At 39.8% G+C, this 25,991-nt stretch overlaps 1 protein-coding gene across 3 annotated transcripts in view; it reads left to right on the top strand.

The window, feature by feature from the left end:
* SERPINE2 (serpin family E member 2) overlaps window positions 1-25,654 on the top strand; it is a 33,985-nt gene extending 8,331 nt beyond the window's left edge. For all 3 annotated transcript variants that reach the window (XM_042457896.1, XM_042457897.1, XM_042457898.1), the window contains 8 exons: window positions 7,050-7,323; window positions 9,427-9,654; window positions 11,855-12,052; window positions 16,645-16,843; window positions 16,965-17,065; window positions 22,525-22,611; window positions 23,265-23,348; window positions 25,015-25,654. In XM_042457896.1, coding sequence (XP_042313830.1) covers window positions 7,068-7,323; window positions 9,427-9,654; window positions 11,855-12,052; window positions 16,645-16,843; window positions 16,965-17,065; window positions 22,525-22,611; window positions 23,265-23,348; window positions 25,015-25,052 — 1,191 coding nt within the window. In that variant the 5' untranslated portion in view covers window positions 7,050-7,067 and the 3' untranslated portion in view covers window positions 25,053-25,654. The remainder of the gene's footprint in view (window positions 1-7,049; window positions 7,324-9,426; window positions 9,655-11,854; window positions 12,053-16,644; window positions 16,844-16,964; window positions 17,066-22,524; window positions 22,612-23,264; window positions 23,349-25,014) is intronic.
* Window positions 25,655-25,991: the final 337 nt, after the last annotated feature.

Genomic DNA, 25,991 nt, shown 5'->3' with positions numbered 1-25,991 from the left:
AACAGAGGTTGGATGTACATCTGTCAGGAGTGCTGTAATTATTTGTATGGGAAGAGATGAACTAGATGGCCCTAGAGGCCCCTTCCAGATCTTAAGATTCTGTGACTCTAAACCAGGGGTAGGCAACCTATGGCCCGCGGGCTGCATGCGGCCCGCCAAGCCATTGGGACCGGCCCCTGCTCGGTCCTGCCGCCTATTGCCGCCGCCAAAGGCCCCATGGGGCAGCCGCGCGGGGCCTTGAGCCTCTCGCGCAGGCCCCTCAGAAGCCGGGAAGAAGCCTGTGAGGACACGCGCGGGCGGGCGGGTGTACTTCGCCTCCTTTCTGGCCTCTGAGGGGCTTGGAGGCCCCTCAGAAGCCTGGAAAGAGCCGGCGAGGACCCCCACGCAGGCATCCTCCACCTCCTTCCCTGACTCTGAGGGGCTTGGAGGCCCCTCAGAAGCCGGGAAGGAGCCTGTGAGGACGCGCGCGCGGGAGTCCTCCGCCTCCTTTCCGGCCTCTGAGGGGCTTGGAGGCCCCTCAGAAGCCGGGAAAGAGCCGGCGAGGACCCCAGCGCGGGCGTCCTCCGCCTCCTTTCCGGCCTCTCAGGGACTTGGAGGCCCCTCAGAAGCCTGGAAAGAGCCAGCGAGGATGCCAGCGCGGGTGTCCCCTGCCTCCTTCCTGGCCTCTGAGGGGCCTCCCCTCATTTTACAGCAGGAGGGGCAGAGAGAGAGAGAGGAGTTGTGTGTATGTATGTGTAAGAGCAGTGTGTATGTAAGAGGGAGAGGTGTGTTTTGTGTGTGTGTGTGTGTGAGAGAACGAGTTGTGTGTGTGTGTGTGAGAGAGAGAGGGGGGGAAGTGGGTTGTGTGTGTGAGAGTGGGTTGTGTGAGAGGGTGTGTGAGAAGGCGAGGTTGTATGTGAGAGAGAGATGTGTTGTATATGTGTATGAGAGAAAAGTCGGTTGTGTGTGAGAGGGAGAGATAAAAGTGGGTTGTGTGTGGGCACGCGAGGGGTGGGGGGGTGGTGGGGGTTTTTTGGTTTTTGTGAGAGAGAAGGAGGTTGTGTGTGACAGAGAGAGATGGGTTTTGTGCGTGTGTATGTGTGAGACACAGAGAGAGAAGTGGGTTGTGTATATGAGAGAGGGGGTGGTTGTGTGTGTTAGACAGGGTTTGGTGTGTGTGTGAGAGAGAGAAGTGGGTTGTGTGTGTGAGAGAGCAAGTTGTGTGAGAGAGGGTGTATGTGAGAGAAAGGGGGAGGTTGTGTGTGTGAGAGACAGGCATTGTGTGTGTGTGTGTGTGTGTGTGTGTGTGTGTGTGTGCAAAATCCCCTCTCAGCACCTTGTGCCTTTCTGGGTTGAGACAGTGTGCATGCTTTCTTCTCCTTCTTCTTCTTCTTCTTTTTTTTTTTTGAATTGCTTTGTAGTAGTTTCCATGCTTGGAACTATTATTATTATTGTTATCACTCTGGGGGTGGAGCATGTGGCCTCGCCCCTGGAGTGTGGAAGCTCCACCCCCAGCATGCAGCCCCACCCCCAGAGGGTGGAAACTCCCAGAGGCTTCGGCCTCCCAGTTGTCTGAGGGACAGCCACCCGGCCCCCGGCTCAAAAAGGTTGCCTACCCCTGCTCTAAACGCATAAAGTGCACTGGAAAAGTTAATTTGTAAAAGGCAAATGTGTTGTTAAGGACTCCTAGAAACAAAATCACATTATATTGAGGCATTATTTATAGTGTGGTAATGGAATACGGTACCATGTTGTAGAGCTTCAGAAGAGTGCAGAAAAGGCAGCTAAGTTGCACCTTCATTTAGTCCAAAGGTTCTTTGTGAACAGGTCAGTGTGGAAAAGATCAGGGCTGCTGATAGCAGTGGAATATTTGATTAGGTAATTGGGATCTGATTCAGCAAGGCAGACATTTTATTTTATTCTTCTGAGTAGGTCACTGCTATGGCTCCTGTGCAGCTGACTGCCCTCAGCAGTGGTCGTTGTTTTGTTGTCTGGCTGTGTTAAATATTATTTTTAATCTAGATTAATCTAGATTAAAAATAGATTTCTGAGCAGTGAAATGTTTTATTATTTCTCTTGGTTGAAAGTGGTAAGGCCAAACATCCGGCAACACCTGCAGTCAAGGAAGCCAATTATTCTGCAGGAAGTTGCAGCATTTTAGCATGTACAGAATTTAGAATTCTCACTCTATGACTAATTTTAAAAACAAATATTCTGGCATTTATTACTGTAAAGATACAGTTAAAAGTATGTAACCAGTGCCTATTTGAAATAAATCCAAGTAAAATCTCTAGTGGTCGAGGGCTGGTGTTTCAGTGTTTTCACAGAGTGTTGTCTGTAGCCATGCCAAGGCAACCTCCCTCCAATCCCCAAGCCCCATAAATTATATAGATTTATGCAGTTTATATACAGAGGGCAGAATCTGGATTACCTAAATGCAGGATTCTTTCTCTTTTCATTTTTTATCTCCTTTAGCTCAAGTACACACCATTCTGGCTAAACTGTCTTTAGTTGTTGCTCCAGCCACTTTGTCAGAAGAGATGCCTTACTTGCCTTATGCTACTGCGTAGGCAGAGCTGTTTCCTCAGCCAAAAACAAAAAAACAAAAACAAAAACAAACAAACCACCCTCACATTATAGCACTTATTTTGGCATAAAGCCTTACCCATGCTTTTGAGGCAGTTTGAAATCACACTATAATGTTGGTTGCCTTACACTATGGTTTTGTCTGTGCTGGTAGCATATAACTGACTAAATGTAGCACTTCAGGGTTAAAATGCATTACATTGTCAATAATAACAATTTTGAGTTGTATCATAAATGTAGAAACAATTGCTGACTTGATAGGCAAAATTGTATTATTAGTTACCAGCACACAACATCACATTTCTGAAACTTGAAAATTATCACAGCTTCATTTTTTTTACTTTATGATAAAAAATATTGGAATATTTTCAAACTCTGATAGCCTTCTCCCTGCCCCCCCCAAAGAAAAAAAGGATTTTTTTTTATTTTCTTCTTTCATTCTTAACAGCTTGAACTAGAGGGGAGAGTAGTGGTCTTCCCTCAGCTTTTTCCTGTCCTTGGGCTGGTACACACTGCCATAAAGTGGCGTGCTCCTGGTGATACTAGAGTTAGGGAGTGTGCACCAACTTCACGCTCCCCAACCTAGTATGTGTGGGGGGGTGCCATTATGCAGCGCTGTCCACACGGTGTGCATTACAGTGACATCACGCATGTGCCATATCCAAACAACACTCCAGGCTGCTTATGGCGGCCTGACAGGTGCAGAAAGGAGCTCCTTTTGGGGCCCTGCATCGTTGGCATGGCAACCAAATGGCCACTCTATGCAGAGGAGAAAGGGGCTGCGGTGGCCGCCCCTTTCTCTTCAACATCGGAGTGCCATTGGTGCCAAAGGTGCAAGGACACCCCTTTTCCAGGCCAAAGAGAAGTGGCATTTTGCCGCTTCTCTTTGGCCTGGAAAAAGGGTGGATTGGGGCTGCAGGGCTGCTGGTGAGGCTGCCCTGGCCCCAATCCACCGCAAAAAGTATATGTACCGCACCATCATTAAGAAATATGAGATAGTAGAAATCGGCATTAAAGCTTTCCTTCTACTACTACTACTGTAAAAAGGAAAATACGGATGGGGCTGACATAACTTGAAGGTAAGAACACTTTTTGGCAGAGAAAACAGGTATGAGAGGTTTAAAAAAAATGAGATGAGGAGATCCTAAGTTAAATCTGGTGGGGTAATAGGGCAGTTTTATTAGTTCAGCCTCTTCAAGCAAAGATAATGGCTTGTGTTCTTACCGTGATAGGACAGAGTTCACTGAATAGAACTTCCCTACGTTCTCTTGTCTTCTGCAGTTTCCCATGAGACCTGTGTGATGCTGGGATTTGGGGGTCCCTCTCCTTGGATGGGAGGCCACCAACAAATACCAGGTGCTGTAGGCTATATTTCAGAAGAAGGAACTGGCAAAACCACCTCTGAGAACTCTTTGCCTATGAAGACCCTATAACATTCATGGGGTCATCATAAGTTGACAAGTGACTTGAAGGTGCGTACACACACACAAAGATGTGACACATTACAGATGGAGGAGGTATGGACAGAAATCACACTGGCCTCCATATATAGAAGTAGGATTTAGGCTCCCACAAATACCAGTAGTTCAGTGTACATACATACACTGAGTTAGTATTGGACATGGTGTGACAGGCTGCAGATGGAAGAGGAATTGACAGAGATCACAATTGCATCCATATATGAATAGATGAGAGATTTAGGCTGCAAGCCTAGAAATGTCTTAAAAGTGAAGGATTTCCTTCATTAATATCAGTCCCGTGCTGAAAGCTCACACATTGTTTGCTTCTGTTCTGATTCTTGGAAGTAAACACCCTTAATTAGCTTTACTTTTAGTAAATCTAATCAATGAAGTCTGGTTAAGGAAGGTAAAGATAAGGCCAACTTGCTTATAATAGGCACTAAAGTTATACATTAACTCTTCAGAATGTGATGGGATGTATTTAGGATCTACTCCCCCCCCCCCCCCAAAACAAATTGAAGCCTTTTGGCTCTACCTTCTGATAGTGGCAAGTGTCTAGATGATTTTTTTCATTGCTGTGGTTCGCTTGGCTTCTCTGAATGTGATGGCATAGATCTGTGGTCCACTTTTCCAAGTCATGGAAGAATGGTAATCTCAAATTTACTCTGAAAAGAACTTTTCATTGTTACTTTAAAAAGAGCAATGAGTAAAATCTGCTTAATCTATAAATAGGAAGCTGGAATTATTCCCGGTGTAGTTAACAGTTGCCTGCCAGTAAAATGAGGCTTTATTCAAGCAGAGTAGAGTGTATTTGACAACTTCATCCAAATCAGCCCACTTCACAGTTGCTTACTTCATTTAGAAGGGCACCTATGATCAAGGCCCACTACTGAATCTTGCAAAATAAATGGATGTTTACAGTGCGACTGTATGGAGGACAGCCTTCTTCCCACTGGGACTGTTACTAATACATGAAACTTAAATCTTCATATAGCTACGTGTTCTAGGAACAAAAGCTTTTATGGCTTTTTTTTTTAGTACATCATACATGATGAGTTAAAGTTTCTGGTAAACTTTTTAATGACTAACAAATTAAGGTCATCATTAGAGAGTGGAAAGCTTTAAATTTTGTTTATGCTGTTAACCTGGCATTTCCTGCCTGAATTCAGAAAAGACTGGAATTTGCATAGTGTGTGTCTGCATGTTTGTGTTTACAGTGTGAACTGTAGTTTGGCAGAAGAATTACTGCAGTATCTGAGTAGTTATAAAGGTATGCTAAAACTCATTTGGAAATATAAAATAGGAAGTTTCAAAGTTTTAGAAGAATGAAAGTTAAATAATTTTAAATATGAAACAGTAGGCTTGCAACATGATTTGTTGAATCATACAGTGATATCAAACATCAATACTTTTAGCCGTCTTATCCTAAGAGCACAGAAACATTGGATGTTTCTTATACTTTCCTGAATTGCAGATTTCTCCAGCTGGAGTTTCTGTGTGACTGATGCATCAAGATGGTGGGAACAGATTGTATGAGTATTTCCTGTGTCAGTGTGTTGTGTGAATTATCTCATCATGGAAAAACAGCTCCCACTCAACTGCAGCTGGGTGTGAAAGGCATCTTCAACTTTTGGTTGGGAGCAATCTTTGTTTCAGTGATCTCAGAAGTTCAGACAATATTTCATTGTATAGTATTGCAGCTGGGCAGAAGCACAGGTTTAAAGGAGATCACAGGATGTGAAGTCGAAGGCTTTCATGGCCGGCATCCATGGTTTTTTGTGGGTTTTTCAAGATCACAGGACTTAGGAAAATTTATTGCACTAACAGTCTTCTACCATAGTGTTTCCAGTTCTAGTAGTACTTTCTGTTTAGGTTGCCTGGGATAGGGGTTGTGACTGTGAAGAGAATAAGATAAGCAGTTGTTGGACTGCAGTGGGTATGTACTAAACAAATGAGCCATTTCCTCTTCAACCCAAGGCAGTTATGGGTGGCAATAGACGGTCCAAATGATCATTGAACAACATGATTACAACCTGCTGTATTTCTGTTCATGAAACTCCCTTGAATATGTTTCAGCGTTTTAAGGTATATGGAAGGAAAGGAAACCTTCACTGTGTTTTGTTTGCTACAATTTGACTGCAGCACACCAGAGTGCTCACTCCTGGCATAGAAGAAGAAGGTAGTGGATGTCAATAATTGATCAACTATATTTTCCAGTGACTTGGCTATAAGGCACAGAATTAAGTGTTGGGTCCTGTGAAATACCCATAAAAGCGTACAAAGTGTCTGCCACTAGCACAGTATATAGAAAACAGCTCTACATAAGACTCCTTACTGACTGCTCATGCTGTTGTTTAGAAAGTCATATGTTATACAATTTAAAATAGTTTTTTTTTCTCTTCCTGGGGTTTGGACTCATACTGTAAACTTGACTAGGTCTTGATTAATACACTAACCTGTACTAGCAAGCAAGTCATGATTTCCACAGTTGCTGTACTATTGTAAAGTATTACTTGTACAATATGGTACACCTAATAACTTATAAGACAGCATAAAGAATCTTAAGTCTCCAGATAGTTTGGAGTCCCATCACCTTATTACAGTATGGCTAGTGTTAAGGAATCAAGAAAACATTTTGGACTTTAGCTTTCTCCCCTGCTATAGGATGATAAATTGTGTTTTAAAATGATACAGCTTTTGTTAGTATTATAGCATACAGTATTGTAGAGCCCTAAGTACCTTTTCTGACTTCAGATACTGAGTTAGTGGCTTAAGTTGTAGATATAATAGTTCTTGATTTATTTAGGTTCTTTGGGGGAATTCCCCTCCCCCCTCCTGTATCTGCTGTTGTGAAAGGCTTAAGCTATGACTTGTGGGGTGTCTATAGTTTTAGTAGTCAATCTTATGCATAGCTTTCGACCAGTGTGAAGTATCTACAAGTAAGTATTATGGTTGTGTGGGAAGCATAACATGGCCCTCTGTTTCTGACCATTCTTTAACTTTGTGTGTGTTTTTCCCTGTTAGATTGTCTTGAGCTGAACCATGAACTGGTATTTGCCTTTCGTCTTTTCTGTCTTTGCTTCAACAAGTATGTGCTTCCCACCAAATCCCCTATCGCTTGAAGAACTGGGCTCAGACATTGGAATCCAGGTTTTCAATCAGCTGGTCAAAAACAGACTTAAGGATAATGTTGTGGTTTCTCCACATGGAATTGCATCAGTACTTGGAATGCTTCAGCTAGGAGCTGATGGCAAGACAAAGAAGCAGTTGACGACAGTGATGAGATACAGTGTAAATGGTCAGTTTTTTAAAAAAAATCTGTTATTGTTGGGTTTGGGATCTTGAGCAGTCTCTGAAATAAATCTCCTACTATACCGCTATTACTCATATGCATGCAAAGTGGGCTATAGCAACAACAGTAGCAACTGTACTTGAGAACAATAGCTAATTATCTTGATCCAACACTTATTAAATAGTGGCAGTGAAGCACTATCTCTCATACCAGAAGGCAATCTTGGCCACAGTATTCAGCATTGATACTAAACACAGTAACTTTAACAAGAACTGTCATCTTGCTTCCAAAGCAAACACAATTTAGCTTCATTGCCAGGATTGTGGGAAAGCAGAAATTGGCTCTTTGTGTGGAACCAATGCATGCCTTGAGTTGTTGCTCAATAAAATACCCTTATATTAAGTGACAAATTGAACCCATGGCCCTCTTTTTACACCCTTCATTGCTGCAGACCTTTCTGTGCTGTTATGTGCATTTTTCCTCAGAGGTTTGTTAGCTTGTTTGTCAGGCTGCATTTCTAACATTAGCAGGCATCAGAATTACATTCTCCGGCTAGAAACATTCCCTTGACAGGGGCCTGCTAGCCCTTGTTGCTTCCCTTAACAAGCCAAGTGTGTTTTGCAAGGGGCAGCACAACTTTTGAGTATCACAAAGTATTGGAATGACACCTCTATAAACATAGTTCATTCAGCTGAAAGTTTCAGAAAATAAACTGAACATTAACAAGATATGCTTGTTTATCCATCTTCTGAAATAAAAACATTGATGAATACTTCATCTCTCCTACAGTTCCCCATGTGATGAATGTATTTGTTCTCTTGCCTTAATATGGTATTTCAATATTGTAAAAGAGGCAGAAATATTGAAACATTCCAACTTCAGTTTGTCCTGTTATAAAATGGCAGGTGGGGTAGCTGTGTTGGCCATGCAGAAAAACACAACAAAATCTACAAAACATTGATGCCTTTATGGAGCCAACTAAAATGCACAAAATACATCATGCAAACTTTTGAAGCTTCACTGGATTCTTCATCCAGTAAAGATATAAAAAATCATACAGGTATTTTTGATCTGCTGCTCCCAACCACCCTAACTAGCATAGCCAGTGGTGAACAATGCTGGGAACTGCATTCAAGCAACATTTGGAGAGTTGTGTCCCTGCTTTACAGTGTTAGGTTTTGGGCTGACAATCTTTGCTCAGCTCTGGAATCCTTTAAAACCTATTTGGAAGGTTCCATTGGCATTTGGAATTTGCTTCTAATAAGTAAATCCAATTGCTACTCCCAACAAGATTAGACCAATAAATTGCTTTTACTGGGGCATTTATCATTAGTCTGGCAAGAACTATACTGTCTTTTACTGTGCTTCTGAACTCAGTTCAAGGCTATGTTTTAAACTACAAAGCCCTAAACTGCTTGGCACCAGGGTAACAGAGGACTGACTCCCCAACCCCCTATGGATGCCCATAATTTGAGATCCTCAGCAGATCTCTTGTCCTAGCCTGCAACCCTAGGTTAGTGGATATATGTGACAGGGCATTATCTGCAGCAGTATCCTGCCTGTGGAAGCCCCTCCCATGGAAAGGGAAGTTGGTTCTGTTCTTCTTGAGTTTATGGCAGGTGGCTAGTACTGGGTTGCTTTGCATGGCCTTCAGTCCTTAAAATTAGGGGTGGCTGTGCCACATGTTTTAACTGTCTGGTAATTTTAAACCTGTTTTTAAAGCATTTTTAAAAATTGTTTTGTTTGTGTATTCAATTTTTTAAATACTTTATGTGTTGTATTTCGGAGGCCCTGATGGACCGAGAAATGATAGAAGAATGTTTCAAGTAAATAAATACATTTAAAACCCATTGATTCAGTGGTCTACTGTAGTTGGGATTAGTAGTTGGATTTGATCCTATATGTGCCTAGGATCACTGCTTTAGTTGGGATAATGTTTCATGTAGCAGATGGACTGTAATGTATGAAATCTTACACTATAACAAATTTGTTGGTTTTCACGATGCTCCAAGAAGCCTTTGTTGCAACAGACTTGCATGGTTACACCTCTGGAAATTTGCTTTAATTGTTTTTTTCTAACCCTAATCTAACTTCAGTCTTTTAATTTAGGAGTTGGTAAAGTGCTGAAGAAGATAAACAAAGCCATCGTGTCAAAGAAGAACAAAGATGTTGTAACAATTGCAAATGCAGTCTTTGCAAAAAGTGGCTTGAAAATGGAAGTGCCTTTTGTTTCCAGAAACAATGAGGTGTTTCAGTGCAGTGTCAAGAGCATTGACTTTGAGGACCAGGACACTGCCAGTGATACTATTAACCAGTGGGTTAGAAATGAAACTAAGGGTATGTGATGATAAACTGTTCACATTTTTCTTTTGTTACCCTCGCTTTCCTGTTACTTTTCTAACTGTTAATCTTGCTTTTCTCCCCATTGATAAAATGTGGATTGTTAATCACTTGGAGAACAAGCTTATCCATTTTGGTTTGGTTGTTATAAAGCACTGTAGACACTGGTGTTGCAAATGAATAACGTGTCATATCTCTGGCGCTATCTCTTTTTGAAGCCGTATACTCTATTCCACCTCTTTCACTCGATACTCCAAATGCTAACAACATCGGAATTTTAAATATCAGAAACATTTGGATTGTTTTTTATTCAGCCTATCCTGACGGATGGTATCCTGTTCAGCAGTTATGTATGAGATCATAAAATGGATTTATAATCTCATAACTTTTGAGGATTCACATTTATGGTCGTGAACGACTCAATGTTAACCCCACACCAACTTTACAGCATCTGACTGATGTATTACTAAGGTGCTGGAGGTGCTGAGAAATGTCATCAGCAGTGTTCTCCTGATTGTGGGGTGCCTTGGAACAAATAGTGTTGGCAGGACCCCTGGGGTCTTCCAGCTGCCTGTTCATGACACATACAATGACTGGAAGAGCACTGCTGACATTATTTCACAGTGCCCTGATCTCTGGCACCTTGGATGTTTTGGTTGGGGTGTTGCCAAGCTGCAAAGGTAGGGCTTTTGCAGGTGGCATCGTCAGATGTAACTCTGGGGAGATATAGGACAAAAGGGGCAGCTTAGAGCTGCCCCTTTTAAGATGGTTTGGAGCCAGGGCAGACAGATGCCCAGTCCCAATTCAGCCAGATTTTGCTCCAAAAAGAAGTAGATAAGATCCACTCCTTTTTGGGGTGGAAAAAAGCAATCCCTTCTCCCAAAGAGCTGGCTTTTCCTTGCAAAAAGCCGGCTTTGGGGAAAGTGGTGTGTAAACACCACACCCCCAAGTGGGACAGAAGCTGGCCGGCAAGTAATCCGGCTTCTCCCTCTTGCTTGGGGGCATGCCACGTGTAAACGCCACACCCCCTAGCCAGCCCCAAGCGGCACTAAATGGGCTGTGTGTTTAGGCCCTAAAATGATGGAGTTCAAGCTCCATCATCATAATTATGTTGAAGGTGCAGGATCTCGGCCAGTATCTGCAAAACCAAACAGTCATGTGGCAATTCCGGTTAAGCCTCACTTCCTAAGTGAAGTTTACTTTCTAAACTCACCCAAACTATATGTTATGTAAAAATGCAGTGGTTTCCTAGAGATATGTGGATATTAGGCTAATGCAGTGATCTTGATTCTGAAAAATAATCATCTACATCAATTGTATCAGTGTAACACTGCTATTTTTGTATTTTTCTTTTATGTTTTACTCCTTTATTTCAATATATATTTTAAACCAAAAACACTAGTTGTCAATAGGAGTTGTAGTATGTGAGCTGAGTAGAAGGTTGAACGTGATTGTAGCTGTTGATTTCTTGTTTTAAGCTCAGTGTTTTGTAAATAGTCTAATATTACATTATGTAGTGCTGTAAAAATGCAATCAAATAAAATATAAATAAGGAATCTCCATAAAACATGCACCAAGAATGGAAGGGGAATCCTTCTACATTTGGGGTCGGTGTGCCCGCTTGAATTTTTGGAATGTTGATGTCTGGAGATCAAATCCTTGGCACGTTTTGTTTCAGTGACTAACACACATCTATCTTTAGGATATCTACAGATATCTACAGTGAAGTCTTTGAACAAGTGGAATAAAGTGGAATGCTATGAATTAGAGTGAATTCTATCTAGGAAACCTCCAAATCTATTGCAAATTCAGATTTGCAACAGATTTGGAGGTTTCCTAGATAGAATTCACTCTAAAATTAAGTGAGATTAGGCTTGTCTTTGGACCCTATTCGTTTCTTTACTGAATAATACATCTCTTCTGCATGCCATTTCTACAGAAAGAAAAAGAAAGAAGTAAGAGTTCTGTGTGTGTATCAGCTCCTCTTCTCCAATTCATTGTATTAAAACATTTTTACTAAGGCCTTTGTACTGATTTCTAGCAACCAAAGTCCAACATAGTTCCTCTGTTTCTTACTGTTTTGAATTTTGCTTCACCTTTTATTCAGCACAATTTGTTATGAAGGTATCTCACCCCTTTCTATATTTAACCTTTATTTGATGGTTAACTGATTTTTGTTTTGTCTTACTCTTTCTAGGTATGATAGACAGTGTTCTGTCTCCAGAGGATATTGATAGTGTTTTGACCAGGCTGGTACTGGTAAATGCGGTATACTTTAAGGGATTATGGAAGTCACGTTTTCAGCCAGAAAACACAAAAAAACGAACGTTTAATGGAGCTGATGGAAAGACTTACCAAGTACCTATGCTGGCTCAGTTGTCAGTGTTCCGCTGTGGTATGTTAATATGCAAAATGTTTTTCCCCTGGACTTTCTTGCTAAATTCAAACAAAGAAATTGAATTACAGGTGTATTTTATGGCAGAATTGAGTAGAAAGTTATATCAGTAGGTGTGCAAAACCTTTTATATTGTTAAACAAAGGAATCTAATCTCAGGCCAAACCTGGTTGATTTGAAATCTTCTGAAGTTAGACTTAAACGTCAGCATAGTTGTTTGGAAATGACCTACAGTTATCTGTAAATATAGACATTCTTGCTGCTTTCTATCATTACAGAATACCTACATAGCCACCTTGAGTCCCAATTTTGGGGAAAAGATATGATATTAGTGGTAGGATTACTAATCATGGTAATGCCAGGCAAAAGATTTTGCAATCACCTGCTAGATCAGGGGTGAAAAAAGTGTTCCCCATAGCCATTGTGAATACTCTCCCCAAATATCCAAAAATGTTTTTGTGAAAAAAGTGAGTAGAAAATTACCTCCACTTCTAAAATGACCTGGGGTAATTTTGCTGCATTTTTGTGTTGTCCTCTCCACCCTGACCATTTTAGGCCAGAAGAGGCTTTTTTTAAACAACAACAACCAGGAAATGAACTGAAAATAAACTTTTGGTTGACTTTCTATTATTTAAAAAGGCATCTCCTGGGCCTAAAATGGTGAGGAGACATTGTCCCCCCACGTCACCAAGGTATGAAATCATTTTAAAATATGTAAGCAATAAATGGCCAATACAGCTATCCAAAGTCCCATGGGGGTGGGGTTGAGGGGAATGCAACTCCCTAACAATGTACAATTTCCCGATTCTCTTAGCTGGAGATGCCAGGAATCAAATCTGGAAAGTTCTATATGTAACACATGTACTCTTCCACTGAACTACCATCCCTAAGTACTCTCTTGTGAAGCGGGCTGGGGGAATTTCATAGATCTTACTGTTACAACAAAGTGTCAGTTGCTAGTACCACTAGTCATCAATTCATGACATTTGAGACTGGGGATGAGGTCGCAACTTTAAAAGACGAAGTAATGGCTGATACCTATTCACAATAGATAGTTTGCTAGGTGTACGTTGGTCTTTAGGGAAAACAGGGAATGGGGAGAGGAGGTGTTAGTGGTCTTAACAGCTGTACACATGGAAAGAACAGCATCTCACTGTGAAGATACTTGGTTGTGATGTACACAGTTACTTCCTCCATCAAGGTGGCTGTTCTCATAGTCTTCTTAGTCATGGATTTCTGTCTTAAATTAGCATTTTTCTCTACTTTCTGATTCCCAGTTTCTGAGGAAGACTGTGTAAAGAAACTGGTGAAAGCCGTATAAAATCATATACTAGTTTTATGTGCTCAGAACTCATTCTGAATCAGGCTATTTTCTCATCGCATTCAAAATTCCCACTTCCTATTTGTCATCTGTACATAAACAAGTGAAAGCTGGCTTTTTCATTCTTGACAGAGTTGCTGACATTGTGGCTTGTCTCATATCACACACACTAGATACAAACAAACCCGAGAACAAATCATGTTTTTCTTTCTGTAGTTTGTCCAGAGAAGATGATAGCCTTGGCTGAACAGCAGGGTATAAATAAATAAATAAATAAATAATAATAATTATTATTATTATTAGAGCACTGGCAGCTGTTTTATTTGCATGCCATGTTAAACAAATCATGGACTGAAGTCTGTGGTTTGTTTATCAGCTCCTGCTGCACACAGAAGCCTTCAGCAATAGCACATGGGTCCATCATGGACTAGCCAATGTTTCTGCAGGAAACTTTCTGTGGGAACTCTGGCTTATCAAGATATTTGAATGTATCATCATAATTCTGTACAAAATAGCATTTTGCATGGAAAAAATTGAAAATCGTTCTTGCTGTATGTTCTCCAAGGAAACACATTACATGATCAAACAGAAATGAAAATACAATGAAAATAACACACTGAAAAATCACATAATAGAGATTAAACAATGACAGATCAATTCAAGGAAAACAGTTTTAGAAAGTGAAGTGGAAACTACTTGGGGTACGTGGGAGAAATAAGTCACCTAGAACAGATGGCATTCCAGTAGAGCTGCTTCAAGCTACAGAGACAGAATCTACTCTAGTTCTAATTCAAATTTGTTAACAAATATGAAAAACAAAACAATGGTCCCCAAATGGAAATGATAAATATACATTACAGTCCCCATGAAAACGGACAGCAGGGATAATGGTAACCACAGGATCATTGCATTAATCTGCCTTACGAGAATAGTGATGCTCAAAATTCTACAACAAAGGCTTTTACTATGTATGAAGCAAGAAATGCCAGATGCCCATTCAGGAAAGGAAGAGGCAAACATACATTGGATAATGGAGCACACCAACGAATATCAAAAGAAAAGCAACATGAGCTCTATAGATTATAGCAAACACTTTGATTCTGTAGATGACAAATAACTGTTTCCTGTTCTGGGCACCACAGTTCAAAAAGGATGTTGACAAGCTGGGACACGTCCAGAAGATGGCAACCAGAATGGTGAAGGGTCTGGAAACCATGCCTTAGGAGGAGAGATTTAGGGAGCTGGCTATGTTTAGCCTGGGGAAGAGATGGTTAAGAGGTGATATGATAGCCCTGTTTAATTATTTGAAGGGATATCATATTGAGGATGGAGTAAGTTTGTTTTGTAATGTGCAAAGGATAGGACATGGAACAGTGGATGCAAGCTACAGGAAAAGAGATTCCAGCTCAACATTAGGAGGAACTTTCTGACAGTAAGAGCTGTTCAACAGTGGAACACACTCCCTCAAGGAGTCTTGGAGTCTCCTCCTTTGGAGGTCTTTAAACAGAGGCTGGATGGCCATCTGTTGGGGGTGCTTTGATAATAAATTCCTGCATGGCAGGGGGTTGGACTGGAAGGTCCTTGTGGTATCTTCCATCTCTATGATTCTATGAACTTTGGATTGTTCTTAAGGAAGTTTGATTGCCTGATGTGTAACCTGTACTCAAGGCAAGAGATTACCATCAAGACAGAATAAGGAGAAACAATTGTTTCCATTTGATAAGTGGAAGGAAGGAAATGTAAAAATTGGAGGAAAGAACATCAACAGTTTAAGATATGCAGATGACATCATACTACCAGCAGAAAATAGCAAAGAGTTGCAGTGGTTATGGAAGACAGTCAAGGAAAAACTGCAAAGGCAAGTTTACAGTTGAACATTAAGAAAACAAAAATAATGATCACAGACTGTTTACATAACTTTAAAATATACAGTGAAGATATTGCAATAGTTGACCATTTTTCTATACCTTGGCTCAGTCACTAGTCAGAGTGGAGAGGCCAGTCAAGAAATCAAAATAAGACTAGGCCTTGGAGAGGCAGTTGTGAAGGACAAATGTAAAGATATATAATTGAATATTAAAGTAAGGATTGTCCATGCCATTGTATTTCTGATTTCTGTGGATTGTTGTAAAAGGTGGACAGTGAAGAAAGTTGATACGAAGAAAATTAACTCATTTGAAATGTTATACTGGAGGAGAGTGCTATGGATACTGTAGACTGCTAAAAGACAAATAAATTGCACCTAGAGCAAATCAAACATGAACTCTCCCTGGAAGCAAGCTCATTAAATAGAGGCTGGCCATATCATGAGAAGACATGACTCACTGGAAAAGATAATACTACTTGAGAAGGTGGAAGACTGTAGGAAAGGAGGATGGCAATATTCTACATGGGTAGGCTCAATCAAGGAAGCCACGGTCCTGAATCTTTCAGACCTGAGCAGGGATTTTGATAATAGATAACTTGAAGATCTTTCATTCATAAAGTCACTATAGGTTGAAGTCAACTCGATGACAGTTAACAACAACATTATTCATTTTCTTAGCCAAACCAGTTGGCTTTTCATGCAGCGTCATGAAAAGAATTTAAATTAGTTGAGTATTTAAAGCCATTTAAACTACAAAGTCAAGAATAGATGTTCCCTCTGAATCCTTTTCTGTTCTGATTATACTATTGAACATGTAATACGTAACCATTATCCTCAGGCCAATTACAATCGTCTTACGGTATTAACACTAATTCCAATCTATACAAAGCAGTACAACAGTCCCTTTCTGGGAATTGTTTCTGGTATAATGCTGTGTCTTTTGGACAAAAGTTTATTTGTTCTGCTTTAGTCTTTCCCCAAAACTTCACTTTAAATAAACAGCTTGTTTCTGAAGAATCAGAAGATTTTGTTAAACATTTTATTTAGATGTGAGAGGAACTTTCTGTTTCTTAATCCACATTAAGACATACAGTGAGAGAGCTTTCTGTCCCTCGTAGTATCTCTTGGTATGTAGAGTACATGTTTAGAGTAATTCTGCCCTTCCCCCTGCTGTTGCAGAGAACGGGGAAAGAGAACAAGCTGTGGTATGGAATAAACTGGAAGCCTGGCAGTAGAAAAGCTGTTGAAACTCAGCTTTCACTCTCAGTCATGATCAAATCTGATCCAGTAGCTACTTATTATGGAGTCATTAGTAGTTACTGTCTTGCTGTGCAATTGAAACGATAGATTTTTATTATGTCCTTGATTTTTTTTTCCTTCCCATTTTCTCTCTCACTTTTTTAGGCACAACAAGTACTCCTAATGACTTATGGTACAATATCATTGAATTGCCATACCATGGTGAAAGTATCAGTATGTTGATTGCCCTGCCCACAGAAAGTACAACTCCTTTGTCTGCTATTATTCCCCACATTAGCACCAAAACTATACAGAGTTGGATGACAACTATGGTACAAAAGAGAGTGCAGGTCATTTTACCCAAGTATGTACTATGTGTTTCATTTTATCTGATATAAGAAAACCTGACTTTTTAAAAAATATATTTATCAATTGCAGACTAATTTTAGTTTTTAATCGATGACTTTTTCTGTTGTTCCCATCAGGTTTACAGCAGAAGCAGAAACAGATTTAAAGGAACCTCTACAAGAGCTTGGTATTCGAGATATGTTTGAACAATCAAAAGCAAACTTTGCAAAAATAACGAGTGAGTTGTCTCCTAATTACCTTACCTATGAGATGTAGTACTATAGGAAATAATTAACCTGTTTGACAAAGTAAGATGTCTTTGAATTTAGTGGATTAATAGAATATGATAAGACTTCCCAAACCTAACATTTTGTCTTCTTTAAATTACAAGTCCCATACTCCCTGATCATAGTTCACTGCAGTAAAAGACGGGTCCTGGCCACCAGAAGAATTAGTTGGTGGTTCATTGAATGGTGGTTATTATATGTGTAAAGTAGTTAGGCTTCTCAGTTTATCCCAGCTTGCCATGTTGTCAGATGATGAAAATTTTTTATTTCTTACCCAGGTGTTCCCAAGGCTTGAGGCAGGATACAACATAGATTAAAACATATAAAATAATTTAAACACATAGGTTGAAATGCATAAATGTAGGACACATTAAATCATCCAGACATAAAATTAAAACACACCACTTTAAAATTCATAGCTTAAAATTGACTGGGTAGACTTGTCAGAAGATATAGGCCTTTAATACAGTTTTAAATTCAAACAGCGTGTTGCATTGTCAAATCTCTCCCAAGAGGTCATTCCACAGTCTAGAGGTGGCTAATGAAAAGGTCCTTGGGGTGACAGTTGTCAATCTAGTCCTGATCAGTTGAAGTAAATTTTCCTCAGAGGACCTGTGTGTATGGAATGAATTATATGCGAGGAGGCCATCCTGTAGGTAACCTGGACCCAAATTCTGTAAGGCTTTAAAGGTAATAGCCAATACTATATAAATATGTGAGATCACATTGTTTCCTTTGACAACATCAGAACCCATATGCCCTACCTCCAGGTTAACTAGGAGGAGTGAGGAAATGTAAATTTTCTGTTAACTGCCTATTTTTTGCTGTTCCAAAGCTTTTAAAGTATGGAGATGGGCTACTGACATTGAGTGTTAAACTCAAAATTCTTAATACAGTACAGTAGAATAATGGTGAGGATGATTCCTGCAAACGAGTTCCTGTTTCACCAGAATAAAAGACAAGTAGGTCAAATAAGAGTGGTCATCATATAGCCTTAGAATACAACTCTCATCATCCCTAGCCAATGGTGAGGAAAGGTATAAGTTGCAGTCCAGTAACTTCTGGAAAGACACAAGTTGTCTTGGATGCGGTCACACTCTCCTCCAGTGACTGTGTTCGCAGTCTGGGGGTGCTCCTTGACTCGTCGCTCCTAATGACAAATCAGGTAAATGTGACAGTCAAGAGCGCCTGTTATCAGCTTCGGCTGATACGCCAACTGCGCCCTTTTCTGGAAGTAAGGGATCGCGAGACTATTGTACACGCGCTGGTAACCTCACGTCTAGATTTCTGTAATGCGCTCTACATGGGGCTACCCTTGTGCTTGATTCAGAAACTGCAATTAGTGCAGAATATGGCGGCCAGAGTAGTGTCAGGAACATCGAGGAGGGACCATATTACTCTGGTATTAAAGTCCCTCCACTGGCTGCCTATTAGTTTCCGGGCCCAGTACAAGGTGTTGGTTATCACTTTTAAAGCCCTAAATGGCTTGGGTCCAAACTATCTCAGGGACCGCCTCCTCCCATATAATCCTCCCCGCACACTCCGGTCCTCTGGGAGGAATTTGCTGCAGCCTCAAAGATATAGGCTTTCGGCTACCTCCCAGAGGGCGTTTTCTGTTGTCGCTCCCAGATTGTGGAACGACCTGCCGGACGAGATCTGTCAACTGACATCTTTAGACAGCTTTAAAAAGGCTGTCAAGTCGGACCTCTTCCGGCAGGCCTTTCCTGGATAGATAATCCCACCCTCAAGAACCCTCTTCTCATGAGAGTCCCTAAGGTCCTCTCTGGAAATTTGAGTGGGTTGCTGTCACAGTTTGCTGTTTTGTTTTTGTCTGTTTTGTAATGGTGTGTATGTGTTATGTTGTTTAATTTGTTGGTTTTAATTGTAAGTGATTTAATAACTTTTTAAGGGGGGGAGAGGGAAGTTTTTGTATATATTGTATTGTATTTTATTATTGTTAGCCGCCCCGATTGACCTCAAAGGGGCGGGATATAAATAAAATTATTATTATTATTATTATTATTATTATTATTATTATTATTATTATTATTTTGATGTAGACCGTGGCATTCCTGTAGGCACTGTAAAACCTGACTTCCAAAAAGTCCTGCTTTCCTAGTCTTTGACTTAAAGGCTTCTAAGCAAACTGAGTATCTATAGAATAGTAGGGTTTGTTGTTCAGTGCCAATTTTATATAAAAGAAGCTAGGATAAAGACTTCATGCAAAGAGTACAACATCTATTTTATTTATTTAATTAATTAATTAATTAATGTCCTGCCCTACCCTTTGCCCTTTGGAGGGCCTTCTGTGAGCTTCTGGGACAGATGGGTTTTTAAAATAACCCAAAGAAATCCCGCCCCCATATTAGAACTTGTGACAGATTCAAAATAAATAGAACTTACTTTGTACAACACATAATTGACAGAAATTAAAGTCAAAAGAGACAATGTAATGTAATTACAGCCACAAAAAAGTAATGATCTGTAGCCTAGGTGTCTTCAAAATTAGATTAGACTAATTTTATGAGAGAGAATATTAACCACAATACATAGTCACTGCAGGTGGATGGGAGTCTGAATACTTCTTACTAGGAATGGGGACAAACTATTTATTATTTATTTATTTAACATATTTTTGTATCACCTTCTAGCCCACTAGGGCTTGAACAAATAAAAACTAATTAAAACAATACTGAGATAAAAACATTTTAAAAACACATTAAAATAATTATAGAACACATTAAAATACACATTAAAATAAAGAACTCCTGAAAGCAGTTTAAAAACCATCCCAGAATCCAGTTTTAAAACAGTTAAAACAGCAATTTCAAACACTGAATGCCATGTGTTGTAGCTTGTTTTCTGGTACTCCAGAGAAGGAAAAGAGATTCCACCTTAACATTAGCAAGAACTGGCTGACAGTAAGAGCTGTTTGACAGTGAAACATGCTGCCTTGGAGAATGGTGGAATCTCCTTCTTTGGAGGTTTTTAAACAGAGCTGGATGACCAACCGTCATGAGTGCTTTGATTGTGAGTTCCTGCATGGACGGCCTATGTGGTCTCTTCCAACTCTATGATTCTGTGAGGAAGACCACTATTTGGCTATCTGCCAGAAGCACTAAAGAAATGGGGTCAGCATAACTTCCTTGGATAGAGAGCTCCACAACTGAAGTGCTGCTACAGAAAAAGCCATGTGACATGTGCCAACCAATCTAACTTCACAAAGTGTTGGAACACACAACAGGGCCTTCTCTGTTGATCTCACATTCCTGGCAGGTTCATATGAGAAGAGACGGTCTTTCAGATATCTTGGCCCCAAGCCATTTAGGGCTTTGTAGGCCAACACCAGCAACTTGAACTAAACTCAGAAACAAATTGGAAACCAGTGCAGTTCGTTTAAGATTGGTTTTACATGGTCTTTTAGATGTATAAGTCTGGTTGCTTCATTTTGTGCTAGCTGTAGTTTCCAAACACTTCTTGAGGGCAGCCCCACGTGCAGTACAGTGCATTACAGTAGTCTAATCAGGAGGTAGCTAAGGCATGAACCACTGTGGCCAGATCTGTCTTCCTCAAGAAAGGGCACAGCTGGCACACCAGCTGAAGCTGAGCAAACCTGGTTTTCCAGGAGCAGTGCAGGATCCAAGACTACCCCCAAGTTGTGAATCTAATCTTTCAGAGGGAGTCCAACCCCATCCAGAACAGGCTGCAGTCCCAATCCCAGGTTGGTTTTTCTACTGACCAGCAGCACTATGGGTAATCACCTGACTTGTGGGGATCTCAGGGCCATCATGGTTCATGCCTGTTGAAAAGAGGCTGCTGCAATTAGATAGGTTCTTGATCTGATCCAGGAAGGCCCACTTTTTGTTAAACAATACAATTCTGGTCTTCCATGGCAGATTTGATTTCTGCAATTGGATGACCTTACGATTTATATCATAATATAGTTTCTGTAGTACCTTATCCAACAGTATCTCACATTTATTACATTTGCTGCTATTTTCAGTTTTCCAAAGTGCTAACTTTGACCTTTAAAGACCTGTATAGCTTGGACCCCAGGATATATGAAACACCGTCTAACTCCACAAAGGCCTTCAACAGGAGGGCTTCTACAAGTGTTCTTGCTTTCTCAAATGAAATGGGTGACTACAAGGAAGACGTGTCATCCCAGTTAAGCTGTGCGCTCCCTTCTGGTGCTTTACTTTATTGTGAGTTTGGCATCAAGTAAAACATATCTTTAAAGCTTTCAGATGCAATAATTGTTTTCATTTGGTTTTAAACATACTGCTGCCTTTTAACCCAATTGTTATGATCTATTTCATTTTGTTTTCGTATATTCTTCCAAATAGCACCATGGGGATTTTTTTTTAAAAAAATGCTAATAAATATTCATTGTTTAAAGGGCTCTTGTAGCACCTTTGAAGCTAACTGTGAGAAAGAAGTTTGTAGCAAAAGCTTTTATAGACTGGATCTCCTTCATCAGATGCAACCCTGTCTATGAAGGTTTATGCTGCAAACATCTTTCTCTCAATTAGTCTCAAAAGTGCTAGAGAATCCCTTTGGATACTGATACATAGTGACACAGCTGATTCCCAGTGATTGGGTGGCATATAAATAAATCCTATTATTATTATTATTATTATTATTATTATTACCATTAGTATTATTAAATTGTAATAAATTTTGGCTGAGATCCTGCTGTGGAGTTGTAACATTATGTTTATATTCATTTGTTGAGCTGTACCACCTCATCAGAGACATTGTTGCACCACCGAATGTGTATTGTATGTGGATAAGCAGTGCACAGTTATGCTTAACAATACTGTCAGTGCACAATGTGCAGTAATACATAGTGAGCCATATGCAGTGTACAAGAATGTGTAGTGGCACAACATGCATAATTCCACTTTCAGCGGTCTGAAACACATGGCCTGGAAAGAGTGGTCTCTGGCTATGATTGGGCCCGCCCCCAAAATAGGCCACCGCTGCAGGCCTAAACCAGCTGTTGGCAGGAGTGGATTATTTCCACTTCTTAAGGGTCCGGCTTTTCCCCTCTTAGTGTGGCCTTGGAACAGCTTATGGTCGCTTTGGGAATGTGTGTCATGTAGACAGAAGCTGCCTTATTTGGCCCGTGTGTTTTGGGTCATATGCAACAGGATATTGATGTTGTGCACTAGCCAAAAACATACAACCACATCTGTAAGGCCACTTGCTCTTGCATAAGACTGCAAAAGGATACCAGCTATTATCTTAGGCAGTGTCTTCAGCATGTTTGATCTTTAAAACAATCTCGATTTTGCATCTACTTGCTTTGCCTTTTCTGTAACTAAAAATGATAGTTGTTTCTTTGAGGAATGTCACATGAGTGTATATAGATGTAGTGTATATATGTATATCATGTTTGACTCCACAGGAACAACAAGTCTTCATGTCTCTCAGATTTTGCAGAAAGCAAAAATCGAAGTGAGTGAAGATGGAACCAAAGCTTCTGCAGCGACAAGTAGGTATTCTGTTGTTTGAGCAAAACCACCAGTGACAGCTAAAGTATCAAGTATTTTACATAGCAAAATTTTCTAAATTTTAAAGTGTAACAAAATTGTTATTGTCAACTCAGAATAATTCAAAAAATATTTCTGCATTTCCTTCTGAAGCCTAATTTGTTTTGTGCCTTCAAGTCATTTCTGACTTATGGCAATCCTAAGGCAAACCTGTTGTGGGGTTTTCTTGGCAAAAATTGTTCAGATTGCATTTGTCTTTGCTTTCCTCTGAGGTCTTCCTCTGAGGCTGAGAAACACTCAGTGGGTTTCCATGGCTAAGACACTGGTTTCCAAAGTCATAGTCAATGCTCAAACTACTACACCACAGTTACTGTCCTAATAAATTATACCTACCAGTCAAAAAAAGTCTGAAGCATTGGTAGTTGGATAATGACACTCAGGAGCTATTGAACTGTTATGATTTCCAGCTTTTAGTCACCTGTTTGTACCAAAATATAGTTAATGAATAACATGTATAGCCTTTCTAATTTCTTTCGGCTGCTGCATTCTTCTACAGAAATGTTGCTTAAAGGGTTAATGTATTAAACTCATCAGTTTAGATGGTGTTGGTTTATAGCTATAGAGAGACTAATAATTCTATTTTTGTTTTTCCAAGCTGCAATTTTAATAGCTAGGTCATCACCTCCTTGGTTTGTAGTAGACAGGCCATTTGTTTTCTTCATACGGCACAATCCAACAGGTAAGCACTTATGTGTTGCTTAGTTTTATGTAGACTTCATACTTTTTATATTGGGGCCCTTTACACTATGAGTTATTTCAGGGTTGATCATACTTGCACCAAGTTGCCTCGGTGCAGTTTGGGGGGGGGGGCACTGAAAAGCCCATTAAAACCAGTGCATTTGGCACCGATTCGTTAGAGGTTCTTTGTTTAAGGACTGCAGTGATCCACATCTCTGATAGTGTGTATTGATTCGGATCACACAGCCATGGTTCAGGAAAAGGAGGTGCCTCCATTTTGATCCAGAATGGTAGTGAATGGGAACTTCAAATAAGATTTAAATGCCACAGAGAGATTTGCTGCCTTAAAACATAGTGGGAACAGTGAATCGATTTTGAATTGATTCACAGATGCAAATCTCTCCATGAAAAAAATGTAAGTATGACTGACCCCCTAGACTAAATGGATACAGTTCTCCCCAAAAGACTCAAGCCTGAAGCTGAAAACGAAGATTTTAAATCTGCTTTCTTATCTTACCAAATAGGGTTCTGAAATACCTTGCTTCTGTATTGTGCATAAGCAATTTCTTTTCTTAGAGGCATAAGCAAACTCCTGCTCACAGGATTTCAGCACTCATGGGTTGAATTTGTTTTGTTGGTATATTAACTCACCAACATATATGATGCATGGTGGAGGCAAAAGTTCCAGCTCTGTGGAAGGAGAAGACTTCTGGCAAAAATTTCCAGACATGGGCACCTTAGGACATCAAAAGCACATTGTGTGATTCTGAAGAGGAGCACTAATTGTCAAAAGACACATGTCTTCTCTTTGCTCCACTTTTCAGCTATGTTTTTCTCCTAATTGATATTCTAGGCTCAGCATAAACTAATGGCTTAGGGACACTTCCCCCCCCCCCCCCCCCCCCCCCCCCTGAAAATGACTCAGAAGGGAACTGAAGTACTAGGACAGCCTAACTAAATTTATATATAGTGTTCTAATCAGCTCATTCTGCCCCCAATCCCACCCCGCACATCAAAGAGAGGTTGAAAACATCTGCTTAGAAAAACTGAATAATTTAAAGATGTCATGGTCATAAACATATATTTGTACACCAGTATCATGCAGATTTCAGTGGAATGTTCTACTTGTGCTTTTAGTGAAAAAGGATAAATGCCTCTTCTAAAGCTGTAGAGAGGAGGAGAGTTGGTTTTTCAAATGATAAACTTGAAAGTAGCACACTTTGTATATTAGATAGACAGATGTAGGGAGAAGGTGTAGGATAAACTTAGTTGCCTCTTGGTTCCTTACATCACTTACCTTAACTCTAACCAGTGGATTGAGTTATTAAATGCAACTTAAATGTGAACCAAGCAATGATCCTGAGATGCTGAATACAAGGTGAATGTTCAAAAGCAACCACTGCCATTTCCTTTGGAGAACAAAAATGCCATGTTTGGTTTTAAATCAATTATAGCCACATAATAGAATCCAAATGACATTTAAAACGAGTCTTTGCATTTAAGGGTCACAGCTTCCCCCCAGTGGTGATAAATTGATCACTTGATTAAAAGCTGGTAGTTGAATTTTCTCACCTAGGTAATCTAAATGTCCTACTTGGTTTCTTGCATTTTGCTACAAAACTGGATATTTGTGAATTAATAAATGTCTATAATAATTTCTTATTTAGGTGCAGTTTTGTTTATGGGACAAGTCAACAAACCTTGAACGTCAGAAGAAATTTTCCTTCTGAAACAAATTTAAAGATTGATGCTCTTGTTCTGTTAAATATTTTTGTACACTATTCTTTGGCTACGAGCTAGCTTCTGAATATAGTTCGTGAACTAGGTTTTGAAAAGGAGTCTTAAGTAGCTTGGGCTCTCTGTGGAAAAGTTAAATACCTTTTCCAAAACAGTTTAAAGATTCTTAAAACTACTGATTAGTTCATTGTGCTAACAACTTTTGAAATTTTGTTTGGTTTAAGTATTTTGTATTGTGATTTGGGAAGTCTTTAACCCAGGGTTGGTCGAACTAAAGGGATAACTTTAATTTTTTTATTTTTATTTTGGTTTGTATATGCCCTTCTACTACTACTGCTGTCAGTGGAGTGATTTAATAAGGCATTGCCATTAAAATAAATTTAAAGCTTTTGCCATGTTTATTTTATATTGTGCATGCATTGCTGAGACTTAAACAACTAATGTCCCGGTTAACGCCTTTGCATTGGTGTAATGTAAAGTTGTCATTGCTAGTATACACTTTCTATGGATTTAAATTTTATATTTTTTGTACAAAGGAAAAAAAATAAACACATTATGAACAGTTCAAAACCAGTATAGTGTCCAAGTGATGTTGGTGGGAGATGAGTAGTTGTATTTCAGGGAGCTGAATGGTATATTCAGCTGCCAAGTGGAAGATTTGGTGAAATTTTGCTGTGCTCTCATATGTGGTAAGCACTCTTCAAAGAATGACCAGCAATTTAGAATATCACTGTTCGTTCACTATTCTAAAATGTCTCAGGAAATTATTTGTGCAGGTAACAGAGAATCAGACTTTTTCTTGCAAGATATATGTATGTTAAAAAGAAAATCTAAATCCGAAATTTCCTACATAAAGATCACTTGCACCATTATTAACTTATGAGATAAATTTTTGTTACTTTGACAT

Source organism: Sceloporus undulatus, chromosome 3 (assembly GCF_019175285.1).
Source record: "Sceloporus undulatus isolate JIND9_A2432 ecotype Alabama chromosome 3, SceUnd_v1.1, whole genome shotgun sequence".
NCBI classification, from domain to species: domain Eukaryota; kingdom Metazoa; phylum Chordata; class Lepidosauria; order Squamata; family Phrynosomatidae; genus Sceloporus; species Sceloporus undulatus.
Note: the sequence above shows the minus strand (reverse complement) of the source record. Positions and strands in the feature narration are given on the sequence as shown.